This window comes from Zingiber officinale, chromosome 8B (assembly GCF_018446385.1).
Source record: "Zingiber officinale cultivar Zhangliang chromosome 8B, Zo_v1.1, whole genome shotgun sequence".
In the NCBI taxonomy this organism is placed as follows: Eukaryota; Viridiplantae; Streptophyta; class Magnoliopsida; order Zingiberales; family Zingiberaceae; genus Zingiber; species Zingiber officinale.
Window position 1 is genome coordinate 110,936,832 of NC_056001.1, and position 26,607 is coordinate 110,963,438.

Sequence of the window (26,607 nt, forward strand, 5' to 3'; positions counted from 1 at the left end):
ATCTTCAAACTCTTCAAATTTTTAACTCTTTTACACTTTTATGTAGATTGGATGTTCTGTTTTGATCAAAAGTTTATTTGATTTAACGAAAATTGTGGCAAAAGGAGTGCTCCATACATGGATCCAAATAGGGCTGTAAATGAACCAAGCGTTCGTGAACAAGCTTGGTGTTCGGCTTGGTAAGAGCTTGTTTATGTTCGTTCAATATACATAAGATTAATTAAACAAACAAGCTTGAACAATTCGTTAAGCTAAACAAACAAGCTTGAACACATATGTGTTCGGCTCGTTAACGTTCGTGAACAATGTTCGTGAACAACGTTCATGAACAATATTCACGGACCATATTTATTAATAAAATTCTTTCAATATGCTAAATAAATAATAAAATAAAATAAATAAATTTAAATTATCAATCTTAATAACCAATCAAACAATTAAAAGTTTCAAACAATCAAACAAGCTTGAATTGGGAGCTTGATAACATCTAAACGAACCAAGCTCAAACCAAGCTCAAGCCAAGCTCGAACCAAGCCCGAACCAAGCTCAAGCCAAGCTTGAATTGAGAGCTTGATAACATCTAAACGAACCAAGTTCAAGCCAAGCTTCAAACAAGCTCAAGCTCATAAAAAATAAACCAAGACAAGCTTGAACCCTCATTTCAAAAGCTTGGTTCATTTTAACTCGGCTCGGCTCGGCTCGGCTCGGTTATCTTATCAAACAAGCTTGAACACCCCAAAGCCCGACTTGGCTCAGCTTGTTTACGGCCCTAGATCCAAATACTATAGTAGGGAGATAAGTACTAGGACCAAATTGGTGTGAAGTAAGAATACAAGTTGTCCTAGAACCATAAGAGAGTTTAATTAGACCTTATGATCTTTTACAGAAGTTTGAGGATACACTTGGAGGAATGATATCTTGGCCTTATCATATGGTATATTTTCTACTTTTCATTGAAATATTATTAATTTTTTATATTTATCATGTAATTATAATTTTAAATAAATATGAAATGCATTTGCAGTTAACAGTAAACAAAGATTACTATCAGGTGAATATGAAATGATACTTTACATTTTCTCGTTTGGCATGATATTTAATCTTTATCATTATTTCTATTAACTTTTTGTCTTCATTGTTTTATTTCACTAATACAAATTTATTCATTGTATTTGTAGGTGATAGGTACTTGGATTTTTGTGAAGCAATACGACGGTTGAAGATGGTCTGCCTAGTTAGTTTTTATTTTATAAGACTTTGTTTTAAAACGTAATATTTTGAGTGTAGTGTGTTGTTAGTTTTGGATGTAAAGAACTTGTCGTTAGTTTGTATTTGTAACTTTGACTCAAATATTTGTTGGATGAATTTAGATTATATATTTGCACTTTAAATTATATTTTATAATTTGTTTCTATTCTAAATGGTGGATGAATTGTGATGATGTTCAAATATTGAATTCATGTTATATATTCTATATAAATATTAATGATCATTTTAAATATATTTATAAATTATTATAATGACATTTGTTAATGTCATAATAGATTAATTAAGATGACATTTAAAATTATTTTATAAATTATCTTTACTAACACTTTTAATTGTCCTTATAAAAAATATAAATATCATAATAAATGAGTTTTGGTGACATTTATCTTTGTCACTGTTATGATGATAACACGACATATATAAATGTCCTTAAAAAAGACTTTTTTTGATATTTTAGAGTATCGTTATATCTTTAAATTAGGACACTTTTGATATTAGCATTGATATTGTATAACGACATTATAAAATGTCAGGAAATTGAGGAGGGTCTAAGACGACATCACTTTATAGGGTGTTTTTGGTAAATGTCACCAAAACGTTAATGTCACCATAAATATGTTATAAGGATATTTATATGTGTCATGATAGAATAATTTTTTTTGTAGTGTTTGGTTGAAAAAAGGAAAAGGAAAAGGAAAAGGAAAATAGAGGAAAGAGAGTTTTTTTTTGGTAAAAGAGAAAAGAGAAATAAGAGAGAGGATAGAAAAAAGAAAAAAGAAAAAGAAAAAGTCGGATTTGACGTAGGGGTAAAACCGAGAAAAGATACAACTTTTGAGCATTTTCAAACTTTGGAATGCCAAATTTTGAGTGTGCCCTTGGTATATTCTCGAACATCTTTTGCCTAGAATATCAAAGCACCTTGAGACGACATGTCAAGTAGCAAATATAAGTAAAATATTTTCCCCACAATATTATTATTCCTAATGGGGTAGAAAGAAAATTTGCAATATTGTAGAATTATTTTATTATGCTATTTGTCCGGCATTATTATTATTATTATAAATAAAAATAAAGAAAAAAAATGGATGGATGAATTATATAATTTACCTTAGGGCATCTCAAATAGTTAAAGACCCAAGTAACCCTCACTCACGGGTATCTGAGTAATTCTTCCTGTTGCTTTTACGGAACTTCCCTCTTGTATCATCAAATCATCACCCATTAATACAACGCCAACATTATTTGATTCCAAATTCAGAGCAATGCCTATTGTACCCTCTTCAAACTCTACTAATTCACCTGCCATTACTTCATCAAAACCATGAATACGAGCAATTCCGTCGCCTACTTGAAGTATGGTACTGGTATTCACAATCTTTACTTCTCTAGCATATTGTTCAATACGTTCACGGATAATATTACTAATTTCGTCTAAATGAGCTTTTTTTTTATTTCAATATGTCATGTCAATATTATAAAACTCCATTGAAATATCTCCAATGGTAAAAGTTCTAAATGAATTTTTTTATGATATAATTCATACCATGTAGTTGCATGGTTCCATACATATACATCAATTTCAATAAAAAAAAACAGGTTTGAGTTTTCACTACTGCTATTGAACTACAAACCTCAAATCTTATATCTACAATAGTTCAAGCTTTTTTATTCAACTTTTTTAATTTTAAAAACCCCTCACAAACCTTGTATTGGAGATGCCCTTATATAGTTAGTTAGTCATGATATTTAGAGTGAGACACAAAAGATTCTTGTAATATTATTTCTAAGTATTAAATTTTACTAAATGACATTTTCTTTTTTTTTAATGTAAATATTTTGTTTTTATAAATAAATACTTCAAATAAATAGAAGAAAGAATTATTTCTCATTTAAAATATTTTATTTCTCCTTTGTTTTCTCCACTATCAATAAAACTAATGTCAGTTTATTTAATGCAGATAAGAAAAGGGAATGACTAATAATAAACGGACAGATTCAAGAATCCATTTGTGAAATATTTTTTGAATATTTTTTTATCCGTCTAAAATCGAATACAACGAACTTTTCTTTCTTCTCTTGTCAAAAGCCTATGCCGAATCTCTTCCAACGACGCTAGCCTCATATAGTCACAAGAGAGAAAGCTAGCAATCGTAGGCAGCGTCACTCGTAACCACATGAGGTTCCACGAAGCTAGCTCATTTTTTCCTTCCATTTTTTTTTTCTTTTCCTTTCATTTTTTCCCCTACTTTACCCTTTCCCACCTTTGATTCCTTTTCTTTGTAATCCACATGATCCTCTGACGCGCTGGGCACGTAATTACAATGTTAATAGGGCGAAGACCTCCGGATTGAATCAAAAACTATAGGCTAATGCGCTAAGCACTCTACACATATTTAAACGAGTCAACAGAACGTCAACGTCAAAAATCAAGGAAGGGGTTCCCGACAAAGGTCCTCCGACTCTCAAATCAGTGTATTGCCCGAGCGAAATGTAGAACAGTAATTGAGTAGTACAGTGCGTGTAAGTATAATGAAGAGTATTTTTTGCATACCTTTTCATCGGAGAGAACCCCCTTTATACATCATCTCTATAACCTCCATACTCATGAGATGACAGGGAATATCAGGTGTCAGAAGTTGCTGAATAAGAGAATATGTACAGCCTGGGAGGTATATAATTACCATCAGAGGAATCTTTCGTTACGCATGTATGCCCTTTTTATAACTGACATCGTTAATGAGGCGGTTAGAAGAATATATTGTAATAAAGTGTCGGATAACAGATAGTGTAGAGCAACATTAAGAAAGGTTCCATTGAATGATCATGTTATCATTGAGGAATATTATCTGACACACGGTTGTTATTCTCTGACAGATTATTGTGATTCTCTGATAATATTATTCCCTAGATGCTTCCCGGCTGGGAGAGTTTAGCCAATCGACCACCTAATCGAGCGGTAGATCAATGTATAACAGTCACTGATTTCTGTAAGAATGCATTGTCTTTAAGACCGCTCGAGTATATGTCGTAGGATGCTTGAGACAATTGAACTAGTAGAGAAACGAGTCCCTTAAGTGCGGACAGTTCTATGACTGTACGACCATATGCAGAGATGCTTGCTTTTGGAAAGTAGGAAACTGAGCCCTTAAAAGACTCGACTAGTTATTTTAGCCGATCATCTTTCCGTATAGAGACTGGTCTTCTGGGCACTTGGAGTGATATCTTGAGCCATAAGAATTTGGTCGAGTTTCTTAAAGTTACCTAACATGCTCAGTGAGGCTAAGAATATCGAGTTCTATGACTAGTTTCCTTTTTTACCTTGCTGACTGTATACAGGAAGGCGGGAGAACGAACAATAAAGCCAACATGCTTGACAAGTCGTACATGAAGTTGTATCTGGAGTAAGACCGGATCATGGAAATCTACTCAAGCATGTTCCTGGGCCAACCTTTTTTTTCAACCTAGAAGGATAATGATCATTGGATATAGAAGGATTGACCGTCTATTGGGCCGATCGTCCTTGAATTAGGGGCCTTAAAACTAGGTGGAGGACTAGGCCCGGCTCAGGGGTGACCCTTTGACTGCAACATTCCTTGACTTGGACCGCCACATTTCCTTCACTTTATTTTTTCATGTCCGCTTGGGGTCTATATCTAACACCGTATATTACCACACCTAAGTATTTAGCTAATGAAAATTTTCCCTCAAGATTTTTTTTTTATTTTTTGTCCTTCACTATAAATTTGAATTACTTTTTCATGTAATAACACGCCAGGATACTAATTCTCTAATGAAAATAATTCTTGTTAAATTCTAAATTTAACTCGCTTAATACTTCACATTGCTAAACAAAACAATTGTTAATAGATTCTCATTATTCATGTGAAAAGGAATAATTAATAGTCATACTCCATCAACAACAATCAAACACACACGGTGCAGTGGTAAGGTGCTTGGCAGATTCTCAAGAGCACCATGATTCGATTTTTGGTTAGAGCATGCACATTTTCATTTGGCAGAAAAAACCATGAGACACAACACAAAGTACGATTACTTAGGTAGGGCCGAGTGGTCCTCATCTAGCAGTGCGGCTATGTTGCAATCTCAATTTGATCTTTCCATGCTTTCTAATTTTCTTTCTCCTAGTGTCTTCATCATGCCTTGTTGCACCAATAAATTTTTGACCCTTCTCTGTCATAATTCAAAGTTTCTGGTTCCGTCAAATTTTACCATATCAAACTTTGCAGAAGACGTTCCCGACATGTTGAAGAAATCCGCCAAAAACCTATAGCTCTAATACCAATTGAAGGATAAAAAAAATTTAGATATCTCCACAATGGTATGATATTGTCCACTTTTGGCCTAAGTCCTTATGATTTTGCTCTTGGACTCTACCCAAAAGGCTTCATACCAATGGAAATATCTTTTCTCTTATAAACTCATGATCTTTCCCATGTATTTTCAATGTGAGACTATGTTTGTAATCTTGCAACCCCAACACCTGATAATTAGTGAGAAACTTCGATGGGGTCGGCTCAATCGCCTCCAATATTAGTTAGTTCGAAAAATAAGACACCTGAATTACCAAATAAAAACATATGTATAACCAACTAATGACCATACTTATATGCTTCAGTATTGCCCCAGGACGTAGCACAGACGGTGGACGCATGACATCTCTGGCGTAATGGCCAAAGGTCGAGTCTCAGAAACTGACGACTTGAGATTTATCCCACCATGTACCTAACGCCTGTGTACCTATATTTACCTCCCTCCATATTCGTACGATCGATACTAGGGAACCGTTAATGTAACGGATCTATAATTTTTTTCATATGTTTCATTATTCTATAAATGATTCTTCCCAACATCACCGCAAAAATCAAATGCATTCTTTTATCTTGTTATTCAATCTAATGAAATCAAGACTTTGTAATAATTATTCCGGGGATAAATAGACGGGAGATCAAATCAACTGATAACCTTAATCTCTAGAGTCCACAACAACATTTCATCAATGAAATTAAATAGTGCCTAAGTCCCCTTCACTTGTAGCAAATCAGGGAAAACAAAGATCTCAATGAAATAATGCCCAAGTTCTCTCCATCACTTGTAGTATATTAGAGCATACAAAGAGTTCTAGTGTGGAAATGAACACTTGCTATTATTCTTGGCAGCAGTAGGCGAAAGGCTGAACATCCAGCTATACCTTCACAGCTACAAAAAGAACAGACGATCTCTTGGTGCTGAAATTATCCATTAGACAACTTCATCATCTTGAGCTGTTCTTGCCAGGAAGAACATTCTCTACAAAAGGGGCACAGATGCAACAAGATACCATCTCTTCGTCATGTTCCTCAGCAGAGTCACACGTTAGGCTCTTGATTGCTGCATACTCCAATTCCTCATGCAAAAATGATTTTGCAAATCGCACATTTCTGTCTACTGGAGTCATCCCAATTAAAGTGCCCAGCGTGATGCTATGATCTTGAAAGAAGGATTTTGTTGACTGAATTCAAAATACATGAAATGATTAATAATGCAGTGGTGTCATAATCATTGAGCTTATCGTAGTATCATGTAAGAATTATTAAATAAATAAACAAAATGATAATAGGACATACGATAGTATCAAGTTCAGAAGAAGAATAGGAGGGAAAACTATCTGAATGTCTGTTAAGTGAATTTGTTGCGACTGTGGGAGCTTGTAAGCACTCCATATTCCTCAGTCTGAAGGTCAAGCTCTCAAGTCCGAAAGGCCAACCACCAAGTGCATTTTCAACCTGAAAAACATTCATCTGAATACATCAGTTTCTTTAGTTCAAAGTGAGATTTTTATTGGACAAGTGAGGCAAAATGCAGCCATCGAATCAACGTACACAACAAGGTTACTGTATCTCTTTTAGTTACAATTGCACGACATAGTTTTGTAATTACATTGTGAGCTACGTGCAACATCTATATAAGTGCCTCCATTTGACTTGGTCTGAGGAATGCAAAATGTTATTTGAGCTAAAGGAATAAATTAAGATCGGGATCAGTTGATGGTTTTATTGGAAGCTAAAGGAAGATACTGGAGTACACGACGTGTCTTGAATTTGATGGTTTTATTGGAAAGCTAAAGGAAGATACACTGGAGTACAGGACGTGTCTTGAATGCAACGCCATGATGATTGCATGATGTTTAACTTTGCGGAAAAAGCCTCCATGAGAGGCCTACCTATACTGAGGAGGGGAAGATACAATAAGACAATATGAAGGAGCATTTCTCCCATGAGAATGCTCCCAAATTCCACAAGAATAAAACCATTATCACCACTCTAACACAAAAGAGAATGATGATGGTAAATTATTATTCAGAGTTACAGGAGTTGTGTGACATGTTAGAGAACTACTCCAATATCCCAACTTGTATATGTGAATTTGCTATCATGGTTTAAAATCTCATGCGGTACCAAGCGGCATAGATAAGACATGTTGTTCCGCTTGCTAGCCGACATAGACAGCACACCCTGTGGCCGCCGCGGAGGAGTCGTGTGAGCCCCATGACAACCGCGGAGGTGTCGCGGGAGCCCCGCAAGCCCCACGACCGCTGCGGAGGCGTCGCGAGAGCCCAGTGAGCCCCTCAACCGATGCGGAGGCATCGCACATGCCCTGCGGCCGCTGTGGAGGCGTCGCAAGGCCCTCCATCGCCGTCGAGGCATCACACGATCCCCGCGACTGCCGTGGAGGTGTCGCGCAAGCCCCGCAACCACCATGGAGGTGTCACGCGAGCCCTGTGGGGCTCGCGAAGGAGTTATTTTTTCAATTTAATTTTTTTCTACAATTTTTTTCAATTTTATTTTTTTAAGTAATATTTTTTTATTTTTAAATGATTAATTCTTTATCCTTCTTCCCTATATTTTATTTTTTATTTAGATAAAATTGTCTTTTTGATTTTTTTTTCCTTATTCCTTTTTCTCATTAAATATCTAGGAAACAATTTCCAAGCATTAATTAAAATAAATTAAATGCAAATTTAAATTAAATTTGATCCTAATTATTATGTCTAGATTTTAATTAATTTTTACTCAATTCTAATTTTTAAAATATTAGTTTAACCTAATAGTAAGTTGTTATGGTCATTAGTGTAGGATCGAGTCACGGGTCGAGATCCGGATCCAGACTTGGTCATGCAACATGCAAGGGGAAGGGAGGGGGAAAAGACTCGTCCTAGACAAAGTCCAATTACTCAATTTTTCTTCCTCTCTATATTAATAATAACACTCCTTATATAAGGAGTCTAATATGACACAATTCAGAAAAAACCAACTCATAAAGGAAACAAGGAATCAAAAATATAAAAGCTAATTAGGTCATTATTTGTTTATACTATAGCAATAGTTAAATAAAGTCATTATTTGTTTCTAGTAATTTGGCAATAGCTAATTTATTTCTAATAGTATGGAGGGAAATTTTCGGATCCATTTCCCCCCTCTTCCTCACCTTCTCTGTCATCATCAGGCACTTCAATCCAAAACATGCGCTTACACTTGTGACTCATGGAGTAACACTCATCACAATTAAAACAAAGGCCCTTGGCTCTCCGTTCTACCATCTCAGCGCGGGTCAGACGTCGGGTGAAGTCTCCTTGCTGATGTCCCCCGTTGTATTGGTCTTCACCAAAGGAAGGACTCCACTGCTGGTGTTGAGTTTGGTTGTGGTCCCTGATATGCGTAGATTATATACACTTTTATGCATATTTGGACGCACATCTACTTATATTTCATGAGCATAATCTATGTTTATTGCACCATATTTCATTATAATGTCATACTTCCATTATATTATGTTCGGAGATTTGCTCTTTGCATATTTTGATTGACAGGACGCGTATTGGAGTGAAAATGGAACAAAAACGCACATGAGAACAACTTTGGAAGAAATCAAGCCAAGGTCGTGTGACCCACATGGTTATGCTCCCCCACCAGAGGCAAATCAAGCCACAACTATGTGAGCCACATGGCCGTGTCAATATCCTGTGGCTAAGCAGCACATGGTCGTGCCAAATGGCACGGTCGTGCCAACTTTCCAGAGGCGAAGAAGGCCACGGTCGTGTGAATCCACACGATCGTGTGACTTTGGCATAGAAGAAGGTCACGGCCGTGTGACCCACACGGCCGTGTGACTCAACCCGAGAGGAAGTCCAGTGAGGCCGTGTGGATCTCACACGGCCGTGCCACGGAGTTGTGCCACGCGAAAACAGAGCTATGCCGAATTCTGGGCAGATTGCAGACCGATCGTAAAACGGCCATAACTTTGCGCTCGGTTGGAGTTTGGGGTTGTTCTTTATACTGAAACGTAGTTAACTTTAAGGTCTACAACTTTGCTTCAGATCCAGCGGAGAGATAGCATTGTCTACTCGTGCTAAATGGTATGGCCGTGCCTCCCAACCGTGGGTTCATCTGGACCTTCGCCCAGACTGTAGACCAAACTTTCAACCGCTATAACTTTCGGCTCGGTTGGAGCCAAGGCTTGATCCAAATATCATATTGTAGATAATTTCAAGAGATACAACTTTGGTTCAAGGTGAATCATGAGAAAACCTGATTTAATGGGTGAAAACCCGGTTTACCGGATCCTCTCATCTTGGGTTTGGGACTTCGTCCCTTTCCTTGGGGAAGGGTTCTCCCCTAAGGGGGAAACCCTAGAGCTTCATTCACCTCCATCCCTTGACGATTCGTCCATTTTCAAAGCAAGGAGGCATCCCCAAGACATCGGAAACATCGGCAAGCATCTCTTCTTCCCCTTCTTCTCACATCTAGGATTGTAAGTATGCTTTACTTTATGTTTTGGGGTTGTTCTTCCTTTGCAACGGAGTAGATCTCCTTTCTAGGATTAGGGAGTATTTGTGGTGTGATGGAGATGTAAAACTATGTGGATTTGTCATGTTTTTATTTAATGACTTGTTAATGCCTTATTCATGTTTGATGAAATGTGTGTGAAGCTTATATATATCTTTTGCATGTTTTATCAAATGGTTATGTAGAATTGTTAATCCCGTAGAGGGGATACCCTAGATCGTATGACCGAGGGGCGCTAGTGACAGACTGCCCCACTAACGGATGTCTAGGGTATCACCTTGAAAGGAGAAGCAAATCTCCACAAGGAAGTAGGGGATCGGGCATAATCACTATTTCTATTTCTATGTTATTGTGTTAGTGTGTTTCTGTGTTATATGACCGAGAGACGTTAGTGACAGGTTGCCCTGCTGACGGACTTCATAGGAATCACTTCCATTTAGTAGCATAGGACATGGAGTATGAGATCATGCCGGCTTATCCACTGCAGGGGAGAGTCGGTAATGCATCTGACTTCCTACAAGAGCATGAACATAGAGGATAGGAACTAAGCAATCTATGTAACATCGCCTAGTATCACAAGGAAACCAAAATCCTAGAATCACACCTTAAACTATCTCTCACATCCTCTTAGCTCAACCCTTCTCAAGATTCACCATCTCTTCTCTCTTCTCTTTCTCTCTTTTCCAATCAATCTTACGTTTGTCTAGATAATTCACCGTGCGAAGTTAACTAGTGTTTAAGCAACAGTTCCTGTGGGATCGATAATCTTTTTATTATTGACGACGAAACCGTGCACTTGCGGTTACGTAACAGTCCCGCCCCAATTCGTGTGCAGTGGTCCCCTACCTCGATGGAAGCACTGCTTCCGTTCTAATACCCTGGCCATATTCATTGCAATGCCCAGGTTTCCAGGCTTCTGCAGTTCGATGTTGATTCTTCAACTAGCTCCGCAATAAACAAGTCGCTTTGTTGTCATGGTCGGAGGTCGGAGGTCTGAGGTCTGAGTTCTGGGCAAGGTGGGACTAGAACTACCGCTAGTAGTCTTCTACCGAGCCTGCTTCAGATTTGCTAGCTCTTTTAAAGGGTTGTTGCTTATAGGCGGCCCAAAGGGGATATGACAATAGTTTTTGAATTCCATCTGATTAAACCAAAGTTAGGCTTCCCATACCAAGTGGAAGGCAGCAAGGCCAACCTTGCCGACTTTTATGGTCTTTTGGTTGGCAAAGAATTTTTTGTACCTTTTAACCTAGCCCAATAGATCCCCTTCTCCAGAATAGGCAAGGAACTCCATCTTCAAGTACCACGGAACCATGATGCCACTGGTTGGCGGTTCAAGTCTGACCTCTAAGGCTTTGGAAGGGTCACATTCCACGCTGGTAGGGTTGTTTACTGTGGGCACCGGCCGTCGTCTTGTCTCTTGAACAATACGAGATAACTCGACCATTTGCTCCTCTAGTCCTCGCTGGCAGGTGATCTGGTCCAAAAAAACTAGTTGTGAGGTCAATCTTTCCTTGAAGGCAACAAGTTTGGATGCGATAGGATTCGTGTCACCCATGACCGACTTTGATACCAAGTTGTTATGGTTCCAAGTGCAGGATCGAGTCACAGGTCGAGATTCGGATCCAAACTTGGTCATGCAACACGCAAGGGGGAAGGGAGGGGGAAAAGACTCATCCTAGACCGAGTCAAATTACTCAATTTTTCTTCCTCTTTTTATTGATAATAACACTCCTTATATAAGAAGCCAAACATGACACGATTCAAGAAAGACTAACCCATAAAGGAAACAATCAAAAATAGAAAATCTAATTAGACCATTATGTATTTCTACTATAGCAGTAGTTAAATTAGGCAATTATTTGTTTCATAATAGCTAATTTATCTCTACTATAGTAGTAGCTAATTTGTTTTATTTACTTCCGACTATAGCAACGCCCAACAAAGGTGTCCACCTCGGCATCCACATCATAAGTATTTATAATAATTAAGTATTATAATAATATTTTTTCAATTAAAATATTGTATATTTAAAAAATTATTGAAATCATATAGGCACAGCATGATACTATATGAAACTATGATGTGGCTCAAAATTTTAAACCATGTCTGCTACTTAGTAAGTTAAGGAGTGTGAGATGAAGAAGCTGCAACAACTTTTGATGGGTTTGAACATGGAGGCATTTAGGATAGTGTGTTCTCAAATTCTTAACTTAGATTGCAATGTATTCGAGTAGAAACACACCAAATGGAAGGGTGGAGATGAAAGCACCATTTTAAATGTTGCCCAAGTTGTAATGTTTCAAGCAAATCTTCCAATAAAATATTGCAGAGTGTATTCGAGTAGCAACACACTTAATTACTCAAACTCTAACAAATACTTAAGTGGAAAAAGTCCCTACGAGATCCTTTTAAAAAATGCTAACATACAATCTCTTAAAGTATTTGAGTATTGGTGTTATATCCAATGCATCTAAAAAGTGGGAATAAGTTTGATAATAGGTGAAGTAAATTTGTTTTTAGGGTATCCTCGGGACCAAAAGCGATGCAAGTGCTTAGGCTTAAAAACTATGAGATCTTTGTATGTAACGGTGTTTTTAGAGAGCTTGAATTTTGTTTTGCTTAAAATAATACTTTGTTGTTGAGACACAATATGTAGATAAATAAAAATGAGGTTCAACTAGTGAAGAGGAATAAAGAATTAAATGATGAGTGGAGAGGAATATAGACACGAAGGAAGATAAGTAAGAAGAGGAGTCAATACAATTTGGAAGTGAAGGAACATAAAGTGGCAATGGAAGAGATGGTGATAAACAAGTAGGGGAATCCATGCTCTCCGTGATGAGCATGGAGACCACCTTAATATCTTAAACACTATGTACGCCACGTGACCACCCTTTCTCGGCATCCAAATATCCATGTTTACTTTATTCTATAAGAAAAATATCTCTTTGAATAAAGTAATGCCTTCTCACAAAGCTTATGTAGTTGTTATCAACTTGGATAAAAAGCCAACATCCTTTTTCATTGTGGTCCAACATTCACAATGGAGAGAATCAATTTTGATAGAGATACAAGCCCTAGGTGGAACATGGACAATTAAAGACCTATTAATTGGAAAGAAAATTATAATCAATGGGTATAAACAATCAAGAGGGTACAAATTTGCAAAAATATTTTGCTATACTTTCTAACATGGTTGGAATCTACACTAATTAGATGTCAACAATGCATTATTACATAGAGGATTGAACAAGGAGGCTTATATAAAGTTGTTGCTAAAATTCCAATCTATTGGTTAAAGAAAAGTATGTTGGCTGCAAAAGTCTCTGTATAGGTTGAAATAGTCTCCTCGAAATTGGTTTGAAAAATTCACTTCTACAGTGGAGTATAGCTTTAAGCAAATAGATTCTAGCTATTTGTTGTTCACTTACTCAAAGTGACAAACTTATTTGTTTTACTTTATGTTGTTGACTCCATTCTTATAAGCATGGTTTCAAATTTCATACCATGTCAGGTGAAACACAAAATTTGTCACTCCGTCCGTAGCCTGGCACCTACATAGCGAGCAGCCACGGGATCACAACGATCTCTGTGGGCTTGCGAAGGTGCCATGATCTTGCATGGCCTACACGGGACCGCCACGGCCTCGTGGAGGTCGCCTCGGGGTCGCAGTGGCCCTCAGGATCGTGAGGACGCACGAACTTCGAGGGGTTGCATGGGCCATGGGATTATGGGATGCCACGACCTCCGTGAGGTCACGACACCCTGTGAACTTGCATTTTTTTCTTATTAAAAAACTTATTCATTTTTTTTATTTTCCATTTTTTATATATTTTAATTTTTTTTAATATTTAGATTAAATTTGTAATTTTAGTTAATATATTTTATATTTAAAAAATATTCAAAACATATCAGTACAACATGATACAGTACCAAAATCGTATCGTTTCAATTATAAATCAAAACTCCGAAACGGATCGATATTTTAAATCATGCTTGCAAGAATGTCATTTTATTTGATGTCAGGAATTTTATGTATAAATATTTTAAAATTAAAGATCTTAGTCCATTGAAGTACTTAAAAATTAAGATTGCAAAATGAAAACTAGTCATTACTCGCATCAAAGGAAGTATATTTTGTACATTCTCTGAGAATGTGAGAATGTTGAGCTTGAAACCTACCAATTTCCTGATGGAGCAATAACACGAGCTGGCAAAAAGGCAAACATAACTTGGTTGAAGGAACCAATAAAATAGTATTGTCTTATGGGCAGACTTATCTCCTTGAGTATTACTCAAGCAGAGTTATGCTACTCAATCAATCCATATATTGTCTCAGTTTATAAAAGCTCTTGGCCAAGAACATCGGTATGCGACAATAAGAGTTTTTGATATTTAAAGAGAAATCTGGTTCAAAAAATCTAGCTCAGAGGCCAACTTCTCTCAACCTTATTGCATATTGTAACTTAGACTGGGCAAGTTACCTATTGACTCGATGCTCCAAATCATTTTTTTTTTCATGCTTAAGGATGTCTTATCTCTTGGAAGGCCAAAAACCAAACGACCACCTCAAGACCCTAAGCAGAAGCAGATTTCAGGCCAATGATATTTAGCAACAAGTCGGTTGCTATGCATAAAAGGTTTGCTACCATCACTCAGAATTGACCACCCACAATCAATGCATTTTTGTTGTGATAATTGCCCCTGGGGCAGGGTTGAGTTGGCTTGTGCGGGTAGAGTTGCTACCATAGGGTAAAGGTTCAAATCTCGGTAAAGCCGAGGAAAAAAAAGGCCTCTCCGTACTGGCCAACTACAGTTTCCCGATTTACCTCCTCACAGATGGTTGTGGGGCCGATCGTGTGGAGTCGTTGGGGTGACAGATTCCACCTTTTGCTATCATTTTTGTTGTGATAATTAGGTCGCTCTCCACATTGCGGCTAATCCTTGTGTTTTATGTATGAATAAAACATATTAAATTTGATTGTTACTAAGTGATAAAGCATGTCCAGTCTAACCATTTCACTAGGTCATGGCTCAACCAAGTATCAGTTGGTCAATATATTCATGAAGCGGTAAAGTCACTTGGAGGAGATCATTTTTGCTTCTACTAGGAAAGTTAGGCATCACGGATGTGTATGCTCCAACTTGAAAACGAGTCTTGGACAAGTCACAAACAATCTTGAAAAGGTCAAAGTAATGTAGCTGCCAAATTAATGTAGACCCAAATCTACGGGTGCTTCAATTTGACTTTCATGAAAGCATCCTCCTATATAAGAAGATGCATCATGTAACTGAGATGCAGCAAAAACACCAATCCAATTAATCTAATCCTTTATTTCTTCCTTATCTATTATTATTTCCTCTATACTATTTATTATCAAAATTTACACTTTCTTATTTGATAATCCACACCTTTTTAAAACATTTCATGGAAAATAGTAAAGTTCACTAAGAAAGCCTAGATGACTGCACATATAAGAATGATATAGCATGCTCATGAAGATAAATCTACATGAATATGCTCCAGTGTCATGCATGATCATGATTTGTAAGTGTGATGGCTTGCCAACAAAAAATAAAGCGATAATTTTTTTTGGGAAAAAATTGTTTATCAAGGTAGGTACTGTAATCATGGTTTAAAATCTCGACTTGTGCCGAGATTTTGGTCCCAAACCGAAACGATACGGTTTTGATATCATATCGTGTCATGCCAATACAATTTTAATATTTTTTATTTATATATAGTAATTATTAAATAAATATGTTTATTGTGTATAATTTAAAAATAAGTTGTATATTGATTTTATATAAATTTTAATTATTGGACAACTTAATATGATTAGAAAAAATAATTAAATATATATTTTTTTAAGAAAATTATTTATTTATTTATTTAATTATTAATTTAAATAATATATATTTTAAATAGCAAAAAAATATTAATTAAACAGTAAAATAGTAAAAAAAATATAAAATAATGAAAAAAATTATCATAATATAAATCTAATTTATTAAAAAAATTAGAATTTTTTAAATGAAATTTAAAATAATAAAAAAATATCAGAATTATTATAATTTTTTTGAATTTTTAAATGAAATTTAAAACATTAAAATATAAATTTTCAGAATATTAATTAATAAATTTAATTTTAAAATTTTTTATTTTAAATATATTTTTTATATATTTTATTGAGATAATTTAATTAAGGTTTATAAAAGTCTGTTCGAAATATTATACACTGGAATTGTTTAAATTAATTAAATAAAAATTTACTTTGCTATGCAAATCGCTACGGGGAATCGTGGGGGATTGCGGGGGCATCCAACGGCACTGGAAGCGTTGAGAGAAGCTTCCAGCGGCACCGAAAGCGTCGCAGGACATTTTCAACGATGTCGAAAGCATCACAAGAAGTTTTCGATGCCGCCGGACACCCCCCGCGATCTCCCGCAGCCGTCTACGCTATGCAAAACTTCAGCACGTGAGGTGTCGGTTTCGCCCGCAACTGAACGGTAAATACCGTTCGTACCGCCCGGCACGGAACGACATTTCACACCATGACTGCAATCTTAAAGGTCTAAGATGTATTTACTTCCCACAATTGGACAACTTCAAGAAGTTAGTGCATATCCGTGTTGGCAAAGTTAAAGGAACACGTGCATTAAACAGCATTGCAGTATTTATATCTAGTATTCATAATGAAATGGTAGTACTCAAAGAAGAGTATGAATACTAGTCATTCTTCAGCATGTTGGACAATTTGATAAGAAAGCTGCAAATTGTTTAACAAAATAGCTTCAATTTTTATTATGAATCTATGAATTTTACAACAATCCATATCAACCTACTTTCTAGAATCTTCTATATTAAACTACACTAAAACGGAAGAGTTTGCAACCCTATTTGTGCTTTGTCAGGTAGGCAAAAGGTTGCCAATTTTTTTAATTAAATGTTTTTTTCCTCGACTAGTTGCTTTTCATAGTTGATTTCAATTTCACACTGCTTTCCCTTCTATAATTTTACAAACAAGCCACTTAGGGTTCATGGTCACCACTAACTGTCGTCACTCCTGCCATATCTCCAATATAGCATTTCTTTAGCGTGCATGTGTTTTCTTTAGCATCAGCACAAGAAAGTACAGAAGAGGAAGCAATAGAATCATATTCATGAGCACATAGATGCTCTTCACTACAAGCAAGGACAACTGCCTCCTAATTTCCTCCTCCCACAATTGTCGATGCCATCTCAATCCCCTGAGCAATGCTGCTGGTGGACTCAATTCTGCTCCATTGTGTTAATGGTTACTGTCTGTTTTCTCAAACGGTGAGTGAATTTTGGAGAAATATTGGTTCCTTCTCAAGCACTAGAAGAAAGACCTCATCAGAACACTGAGCAACCATGGATTTCCATAGCATGGCAAGGGACAACTTCAAGCCCTTTGTAGTAGAATTACATCAGCAAAGAAATTTCCAGCCAGGATTCCCCTAATCTTCTCTTCTCATGGTGTCTCCTCACCTCTAAGCATTGATACCGGCAATGGATCCTCTTTTAGTGGAATCAAAGAGAAATCCAACTGTGTTATAATATGTTTAGCAGGTTGATCAAGCACAGCTTGATGACAATGATACAGTTGGAGATTGTAACATAAAAAAGTACTTCCAATATACTCTCTCAAGGGTAAACTTATGGCTTTGTGCATTCAGAACAATATCTCATTAAAGCTGCTAAAAAAACTCCTAGCAGCTTGAACTACACAAAGTGGAACAGAGATGAAAAAGTGATGGGATGTGGTGATGACCAGGGATGGGACAGATCTGTGTGCTTCTATTTGTGATCCTGATGTTGCGTGCCTGGTTAGATCATCTCGCGGGAAGAAAATGACTGGAGGAATCAAAACTTTTAGAAATGGAATGACTGGCACAAGAGGTTGAGACTCTCTTTTATAGAAACAAGAATGGCTCAAGTTGCCTAAAAACATGATCCAGTCTTTACTAGGTTTGGTAGGTCTGGTTGATAGGATCTTTTTATGAGATTTTTTCCAAAAAAAAATAATAATAATCTTATGAAAAATGATATGCACAAGGAAAAAAACTCAATGAAAACCTCAAGGATAGACACATAAAGTGATGGGGGCCCACAAAAAGTGAAATGGTGGGCCATGACTTTATGTGTCTATCCTTGAGATTTTCATTGAGTTTTTTTCCTTGTGCATATCATTGCTCTAATCTTATTCATTTTAATTTCAATCTGCATCATTCTCCTTCATTAAGAACTTAAATGAATTGTTGTTATCTTTCTTAGGTTGTTCCATCCAATAAGAAAAGGTTGAATCATCATCTTATATGTGGTCTTTCAAAATCAAAACAAGGTTTCGTTATTTGCTTCATTCACTGTTTTTCAGATGGACAAGTAAAAGCTGCATCTTCATCTTCATTGTGATCTTCATGAAATTGAGCATTGACTTTATCATTAGCTTCTTAACTGTTTCTTCCAATAAGTTAGGAAATGCAACAAGTTACTACAAGGCAGAAACATTATCTATGTCCCATAGCGTCCTCAATGACAAACGAGAACAATAACACAGGCTGGGTGGGTGCGACCAATGAAGAGACCTAATAACATGGATGGAGGTTTCAATGACTCCCAGTAAGGTAGTAAAAATAAATAAATAAAAGGTTTTAGAGGAAGTATAAAGGCATAATATGTATTATGCACTTAAGTCTATAAGGTGCACCGACACGTAATCATCACCCAGTGCAAATTCAGTACTGATATCAACCCATGAATCTCTTACCTATTTAGTATCTCTCAATCAGGTGAAAACAACACTACACTAAAAGATCAATCTGCCAATGCAATCCTTCTGTGAGTTTTATAGTGTCGATAGCACAGCTAGATTTGTCACAGTTTTTCTGATGCAGAGTTGCCAACTCATCTGCCACATCAATTAAATTTCCACAGCTAGATGGTTATTATAACTTCCATCAATTGTGCGGGTGATCATCTCTGCCAGTTTCCGCATGTTTGCTCCAGTTAGCACTTTGATTGCAGCTCCTGATCTCTGTTGAATCTCATTCCATCTCCACTCTTAGCTGTGACTACCAAACTCCAACTCAAAAATTGAAAGGAGAGAAACTCCTCGTCAAATTGATTCTTTGAAGACCTAATCGCATCATAGATCTCTTTGAAGCCCTAATTGTAGTTTTCTATCTTCCTAGGCTTCCAATTGATCATCTTTGAAGCTCTAATCAACGGACTTTACCTTGCTGCATCTCTTCCCTCAACTGCTGCACCTTATTTGCTGAACAGTTATGTGATAGTGTTGGGATATATATAATTAGGAATTGGGATTTTTGACGTCTGCAAATTTAATTAATTTGCACATGCAGGTAAGAAGAAAAAAAAGACTAATATCTCAGTAATAATAATAATAATAATGTTATTCTCAAAACATTGAACTTGGTGAATTTCGTGGTGAATGTAACCTCCTAAAACATATAACTTGCATCAATAGACTCTCAAGTTGCAGTAAAATCTTTCTTGAACCTCTTTCTATTGTTGTAAAATTTTGATATCTAGGAGGTATATAAATGCAACATATTTTGTCTTCTGAATGAAAAGAGATCCTCATTCCTCACATCCTCAATCTCTTCAAAAGTTATATCTGTAAGTCTTTGTATCTTTGAGCTCAAATCGTCCATGCATATTCTTATTTACCACACTCATAATTCAGCTTACCTCACCCATAATTTTTGGAGATCCGATAGCCTAGCTAGAGGTAAATAACGAACATCCCTGTTTCTACAGATTTCACATGCTCGTTTGAAGACTAGTTTGGTTAGTTGAACAAAAACATAGAGGAAATGAAGAAATTAAATTCAGCAAATCAAATACCTAATTGTTTCACAGCCCCCCACGAGTTGCCATGTCCACAGCCTATATCATCGAATCAGTCACTAAACTTTTCTCCTTCTCAGTAAAGTCAATGGCTGCTCGACGGCCATCAATCGAATGCCAAGTTTCCATCAGTCGGCAGATCAGATCCTTCTTGTTACATCATTGGCTTATGACAATCTAAGGGGGGTGTTTGGTTGATGGGTTTGGGAATGAGGGACTGGAATGATAGAAAAAGATAGTGTTTGGATTGTAGGTTTGAAAATGACAATTTGGAAATTATTTCCAAATTTATGGGAATCAACAAAACCCATATAACTAGGTGAGTTTCATTTCCATTCTTATTCTCATTCTACATTACTATCAAACTCATACTCATAGTCATTCCCATCATTTAAACAAACACCACCTAAATATTATAGCGATGGAAATTTTCTAGCAATTGAGCAATCCATGATCAATTGACTCACCAGTTGACTCGCTCGTGAATAGAAACATTTTGTTCACTTGTCATCCAGCCCCAAGTCAATTGGACAAGTAATCGACTGATAAATCCTTATTAGTTGATTGGAATACTACAAATCCACCTTAACCTCGAAGCTTCCTCATTTGGGATTTGGATTTTATCAATCCACTAAATCTAGTCCCATCAATCATCTAAACCAAACTACCACAAGCATAGAAGTTGTTCTATTTAACCGTTGTGCACCCAACTCAACCTTTAGTCAACATGTATATGATGAGCGTATTTCATATAAGATTTTTATCGTAGTTTGACGCACATCTTGTCCCATTTTATATGCACGTATTTCATGTTTGCCTCTCTTTATGTTTCATTTCATTACTTTTACTCTTTTAGTTCGGAGAACTGTTTTTTACTTGTTTTCATTGATAGGACATGATTTCTGGAGCATAAATCCCTTCGAATGTGAAGTTGGAGCAAGGAACATGCTCTGCCCGTGTCCCATGACATGGGTGTGCTCCTATGGCCAAGAAAGATGAAGAATTAGGCGGAAAAAGGCTCAACACGGGCTAACCATACCTCATCATCGAGTCTCATTATCGATCCGAACACACGAAGCATCCACAAAGAAAAAAGATTAAAAAGACCATCAAAATGAAGTTTTAATCAAGGAACATGCTCCGGCAATGTCCCATGACACAAGTGTGTTCGTACGGATGAAATCAGGGGCAAAACAGTACTGAAATGACCATAAACACCTTCCACTGCAGTCACTCGTGTTTGTGGGCACCACCCGTATCAATTTTGGTCATTTTCGTGAGCCTAACATGGGCACCCGTGCCAACCAGTATGGGTCATGTCAGCCTTTAACCCAAACTGCAGACCAAACTTCGAATAGTCATAACTTTAAACTCGGTTATAGTTACAGGTCAAACCACCTATCAAAATATATATAATCTCATGCTCTACAAGTTTGCTTCAGGGCCCAACCCGAGAAAAATCCATTTTGGCGGAGCCTTGTAAATCTGGCAGATCTTGACAGTTTGGGGAGGATATAAAAAAGTCAAGGAAACCCTTCTTTGGATGATCTTGGACTAGGGGCTCCGTCCCCTTCCTTTGGAGAGAGTTTTCCTCTCTCGGGGAAACCCTAGAGCAACCATCTTCATCTGTTTTGATGATTCGTCCACCTCCAGAGTAAAGAACCATACCGAAGACACCGACAATCTTCTCGCTAAGCATTTCTTCCTCTATTCTCTGTTTTGGATTGTATGAATGTTTCTCTCAGTGTCTTTGGTTTGTAATTCCCTCACCATGGAGTAGTTCTCTTGATTCTAGAATTAGGAATTAGCCCTTTGATATGTAAACACTATTTTGTTTAATCTATTAATTTTGCATGTTTCTTGTCGGATGAAATGTGTATTTATGGTCCGAGCCTACTATGTACACACGATCTCAATGTCAAAAGCACGAGATTCATATCCCACGAGGATTTGGGGATGAACTGAAAGGAGAACCCAATCCTCCGATCCGTAGAAACCCGAGACGTGGAGAGTCGACTACAAAAGCAGATCGGTATGTCACGATAAGCAATAGATTATCATAGAACTTAATGGATTTGTACCAATTCGTCGCCACCCAATAGGAGTAGGTATCTCAGGGGTTGTGGGTGTTAGGATCTTTGTTGCGTAAAACAACACAAGCATAACGGAATAAATACAAGGTCCATGCGAAGGAAACCATATACTAATTGTGATGAGAGTTATACCTTTGTTGCGTAAACACGAACTCACGACAGCAACTTTGTCCTCGTTGGATCTCAACACGATCAAGTGTTTGCGCTTCTTTTGGTATCCACACGAACACGTTCCATCCGTCTCACGAACTCACAAACTCAGAGAAGAAAACCCACCTAAGGTTGTACTAGCAGCCAAAATAGGAGATTTCGGCCAAAGAGGGAAGAAGAAGAAGAGCAAGAACACAAGTGTATTTATGAAATGAATCAAAAACCCCTTTTGTACTCATTCAATCAAATGTCTTAATATCAATTGTCTTATGAAATTGACCACCTTTTTGCTCTTCATCCAATGCATGATCAATTCTAAATTGAACACTCCTCTAAATGAATGAGTATAACTCATTAATCCTCATCAATCCGAATTGACTCAATGATCCATCATATGAAATCATCTCTAAATTAACATGTTCTTTGTGTGTGAGATCTCGTAACGTTGGCAATGTCTCTAAAATCATTTTAGAAACATAAGCAATGAGTGACATCTAGCAAGACATCATTAATACTCAAGTGATGAGAATGTCGCAATCTGACCTAACCTTTCCGTGTCTATTATCTTGTATGACTCAATCCTTCTATCCTTAATATCTAGATTGATCAATGAGGCATAGACCGTGTCATCCTCTTATCAATCTTTGTGTTTCTTGATATCTAAATAAACACACTCAATCAAATAAGCTCAATATTGCATATTAACTCATAATCAAGGGGCTCACAGATATCGCTTCCGTCATATGGAAGAAATAGATCTCATCTACATCACTCACATCCTTTCGCATAACTTATTGCATACCTAGTGATCGACTTTATAGTCCACCTTGTTACAGGTGACGTTTGTCGATACCAAAATACACATCTCCTTATGTAAGGAACTATAATGACTTCAGGTCTAAGGACTATTCATACTAATAGTCAAGAATGTTTATGACACTCATATAACGATCCATGAAACATTCTTATGATGGGTCATTCAATACATATTCTCTAATATATACTCATGTGTCAACCTGATATCTCATATCTATGACTTGTGAGATTAAGTCATCCGTTGACCTACATGCTAGTCTCAACGCATTAATATTGTCCTTGTATATTAATGCTTGACTAGGAATAGTTAAGAATAGCATTTTATATATATCTACAATATCCTACTATCAATTCAACCAATTGATATATTATAGACTAGAACCTACTACCCTAGGACATTATTATACTTATTCATTCGGCACTGAAATGAAGTAATATAATAACCAACTTTGTCTTTTATTAATTAATGAAATATGATTCAAAAAATGTCATTGTCAATCATCTTATAATTGGTACTAGGGCTAATACTAACAGTGGGATCACGTGACAGAGATCTCCTTAGAAAAGCAATCCCCAAGCTCTATCGCTCTGAAAGTAGACGATGAATTAGAACGGATACACTAGTGTAGTCCTAAAAGTTCACATTGGATATATAAAATAGTCTACCTACAAAAATAACCATAGATGATGGGAAACCAAATATAGATTAGGTGCTTACAATCATTTGGGTGAAACCGAAGTCCGAGAATCGCTTTCCCCCTTCGATCACTTCCTCTGTCTCTCAATTGCTCTCAACCTCACAACATTCTCTCTCTCTCTCTCTCTCTCTCTCTCTCACAATTCTCTCTCGCTCTCAACTCACTCTTGTTCTCTTAAGCTCTCTTATTAACTCAACCCCCCTTGATTCTCTAGATAACTTATTTTGCCATTTTGATTAGTACTTGATTTATAGTCTTCGTGGGATTGATATCTTTTTATAACTTAACGACATTTCCGTGCACTTGCGGATTTATCACCATCAATATACTAGTTGATTGGTGCATTTGACTTGACCACTCTAAGATTGAGTCCGCCTATATTAGATATTACCCTCGCCCTAGTATATAATCTCTCAACACCCAACTCCCTCAGGTTTGCCTTAACCTCGAATTCATCTTCCTTCGGCCCCACATCCTTCAGATGCACCTGAGGCCACGATCTTTCTCTGTGTCATCCTTCACGTCTTTGCTTTGAATTCTACTTCCCTAGCTCTACTCCAATACTCTTTATCCTTCAATCTCTCAAATGTTGTACGTCATCATTTACTGATCTACACAGCACCACCAGATATCCAACCAACTTGACCGTGTTGAGTCATCTCTGTGTATACTCTAACAAGTCCTGCAAGACTCAAATACACACTACCAAAGCAGTAGGCAAATTTAACTTAAACTCTTTTCTAACACATCAAAACCTATGATCATACTCGATCATCAAGGAGGTTGACTGCACTAATAATCTCCTATTTTTTTTATGTGTACAAACACATTTAAGTTAGGAGAAAAACATAATGATCCTTTTATGTCTAAGCAAGCAACTAGAGGTATATCAAAAAAAAAAAAAAAAGTCTTATGTCATATTTATATATTACATTAAATACCCATTTGTTGTTTAGATGTAGAATGGTTAAAAGATAGTAAGATTGCTTGATAGCATTAATGGGTTTGTCTATAAATTAATTTTATATAAAATTATTAAAATAGTTTGAATTTGTTATAAATGATATTTTTCCCATGTAGAGGATTTTAAATTATTTGTGAACCTTTAAGATTTTGATGTGGACGCTATAATCGGAAGCAAATTATCAACTTGGAATAAATCTACTCTACCTAATTAGCTACCGGAATAAATCTGTTACTACCTAAATTGTCAGTTTAGAATAAATCTGCTACAACCTAATTAACTGCTAGAATAAATCTGCTACTGCCCAAATTCTGCTACTGCTATAAGTAGAAATAAATAAAGGATCTTTCTATTTTTGATTCCTTGTTTCCTTTAGCGATTGGTCTTTTCCTTTTTTCCTTGAATAGTCCATGTAATTGACTCCTTATATAAGGAGTATTATTATCAATGAAGAGAACAACCGAACTAGGGGTGCTCTGGTTATGACGTTGTTACCCATTGACTGAGGTGCCAGGTTCAAACCCCCACCTGCGCATGCTCTTATCAATTTAAGTCCCTATTTTGGGCACTGTTGACTGAGATGTCGCGTTCGAGCCCTCTTATCAACTCTTTATCCGTCGGATACGTGGTACTGAGGCTCCCCAAAAAATCCTTTCAGGGGTTTCTGGGGTATGGGGCCGCGGAGCATTGGGCCCAGTCACGTTAAAAAGTTTACCCTACCTTAGTTTTAACAACTGAACTAGGGGTGCTCTGGTTATGACGTTGTTACCCATTGACTGAGGTGTCAGATTCGAGCCCCCACCTGCGCATGCTCTTATCAATTTAAGTCCTATTTTGGGCATTGTTGACTGAGGTGCCGCGTTCGAGCCCTCTAATCAACTCTTTATCCGTCGGATACGTGGTACTGAGGCTCCCCAAAAAATCCTTTCGGGGGGTTCTGGGGTATGGGACCGCGGAGCGGTGGGCCCAGTCACGTAAAAAGTTTACCCTACCTTAGTTATGTCCCCTCGGAAGGGTCTAGTGGCTAGCGCATGAGGTGTTGCCACAATGAGGTCTGGGGTTCGAATCTCGACAAAGCCGAGGTAAATACCTCCCTTATGTACTAGTCACTATTCCAAAGGCTAGTAGCCGCCTGTGATTTACCTCCTCCGTGTTGGCCTTGGGATGGGTTGGCGGGGGAACTAGAGGCGAGCGTATTCGCCTTTTGCCACAATTATTATCAATGAAGAGAGGAAGAAAAATTGAGTAATTTGGACTCTGTCTAGGACGAGTCTTTTCCCTTCGAGTAATTTAGACTCTGTCTAGAACGAGTATTTCCCCCTCCATTCCCCCCTTACGTGTTGCATGACCAAGTACAGATCCGGATCTCGACCTCGATCTTGCACTCAGGTCAACTTGGTATTAGAGTCGATCATAGGTGACACGGATCCTATCACATCCAACCTCGATGCCTTCATGGAAAGATTGATCTCGCAACAGCAAGTTTTCATGGAGCATATCACCTTCCGCGGACTAGAGGAGCAAATGACCGAGTTATCCCATACTGTTCAAGAGACAAGACAGCAGTCGGTGCCCACCGCAAACAGCCCTACTAGCGTAGAGTGTGGCCCTTCCAAAGCCTCGGAGGTCAGACTCGAACCACTAATTAGTGGCACCCTAGTTCCACGGTACTCGAAGATGGGGTTCTCCACCTATTCTAGAGAAGGGGATCCACTGAGCAGGATTAAAAGGTGCGAAAAATTCTTTGCCAACCAAAGGACCACAGAAACCAACAAGGTTGGCATTGCTGCCTTCCACTTGGTAGGGGAAGCCCAACTTTGGTTTGATCAAATGGAACAGGAAGAACTTGATATGACTTGGAAGCAATTCAAAAACATTA

General features: G+C 37.3%; 1 protein-coding gene across 1 annotated transcript in view; it reads right to left on the bottom strand.

The window, feature by feature from the left end:
* Window positions 1-6,220: 6,220 nt before the first annotated feature.
* LOC122017117 overlaps window positions 6,221-26,607 on the bottom strand; it is a 31,958-nt gene continuing 11,571 nt past the window's right edge. Inside the window, exons 3-4 of the mRNA XM_042574622.1 lie at window positions 6,894-7,052; window positions 6,221-6,778 (exon numbers count right to left, since the gene is read on the bottom strand). Of these exons, the coding sequence (XP_042430556.1) occupies window positions 6,542-6,778; window positions 6,894-7,052 (396 nt within the window). The 3' untranslated portion in view covers window positions 6,221-6,541. The remainder of the gene's footprint in view (window positions 6,779-6,893; window positions 7,053-26,607) is intronic.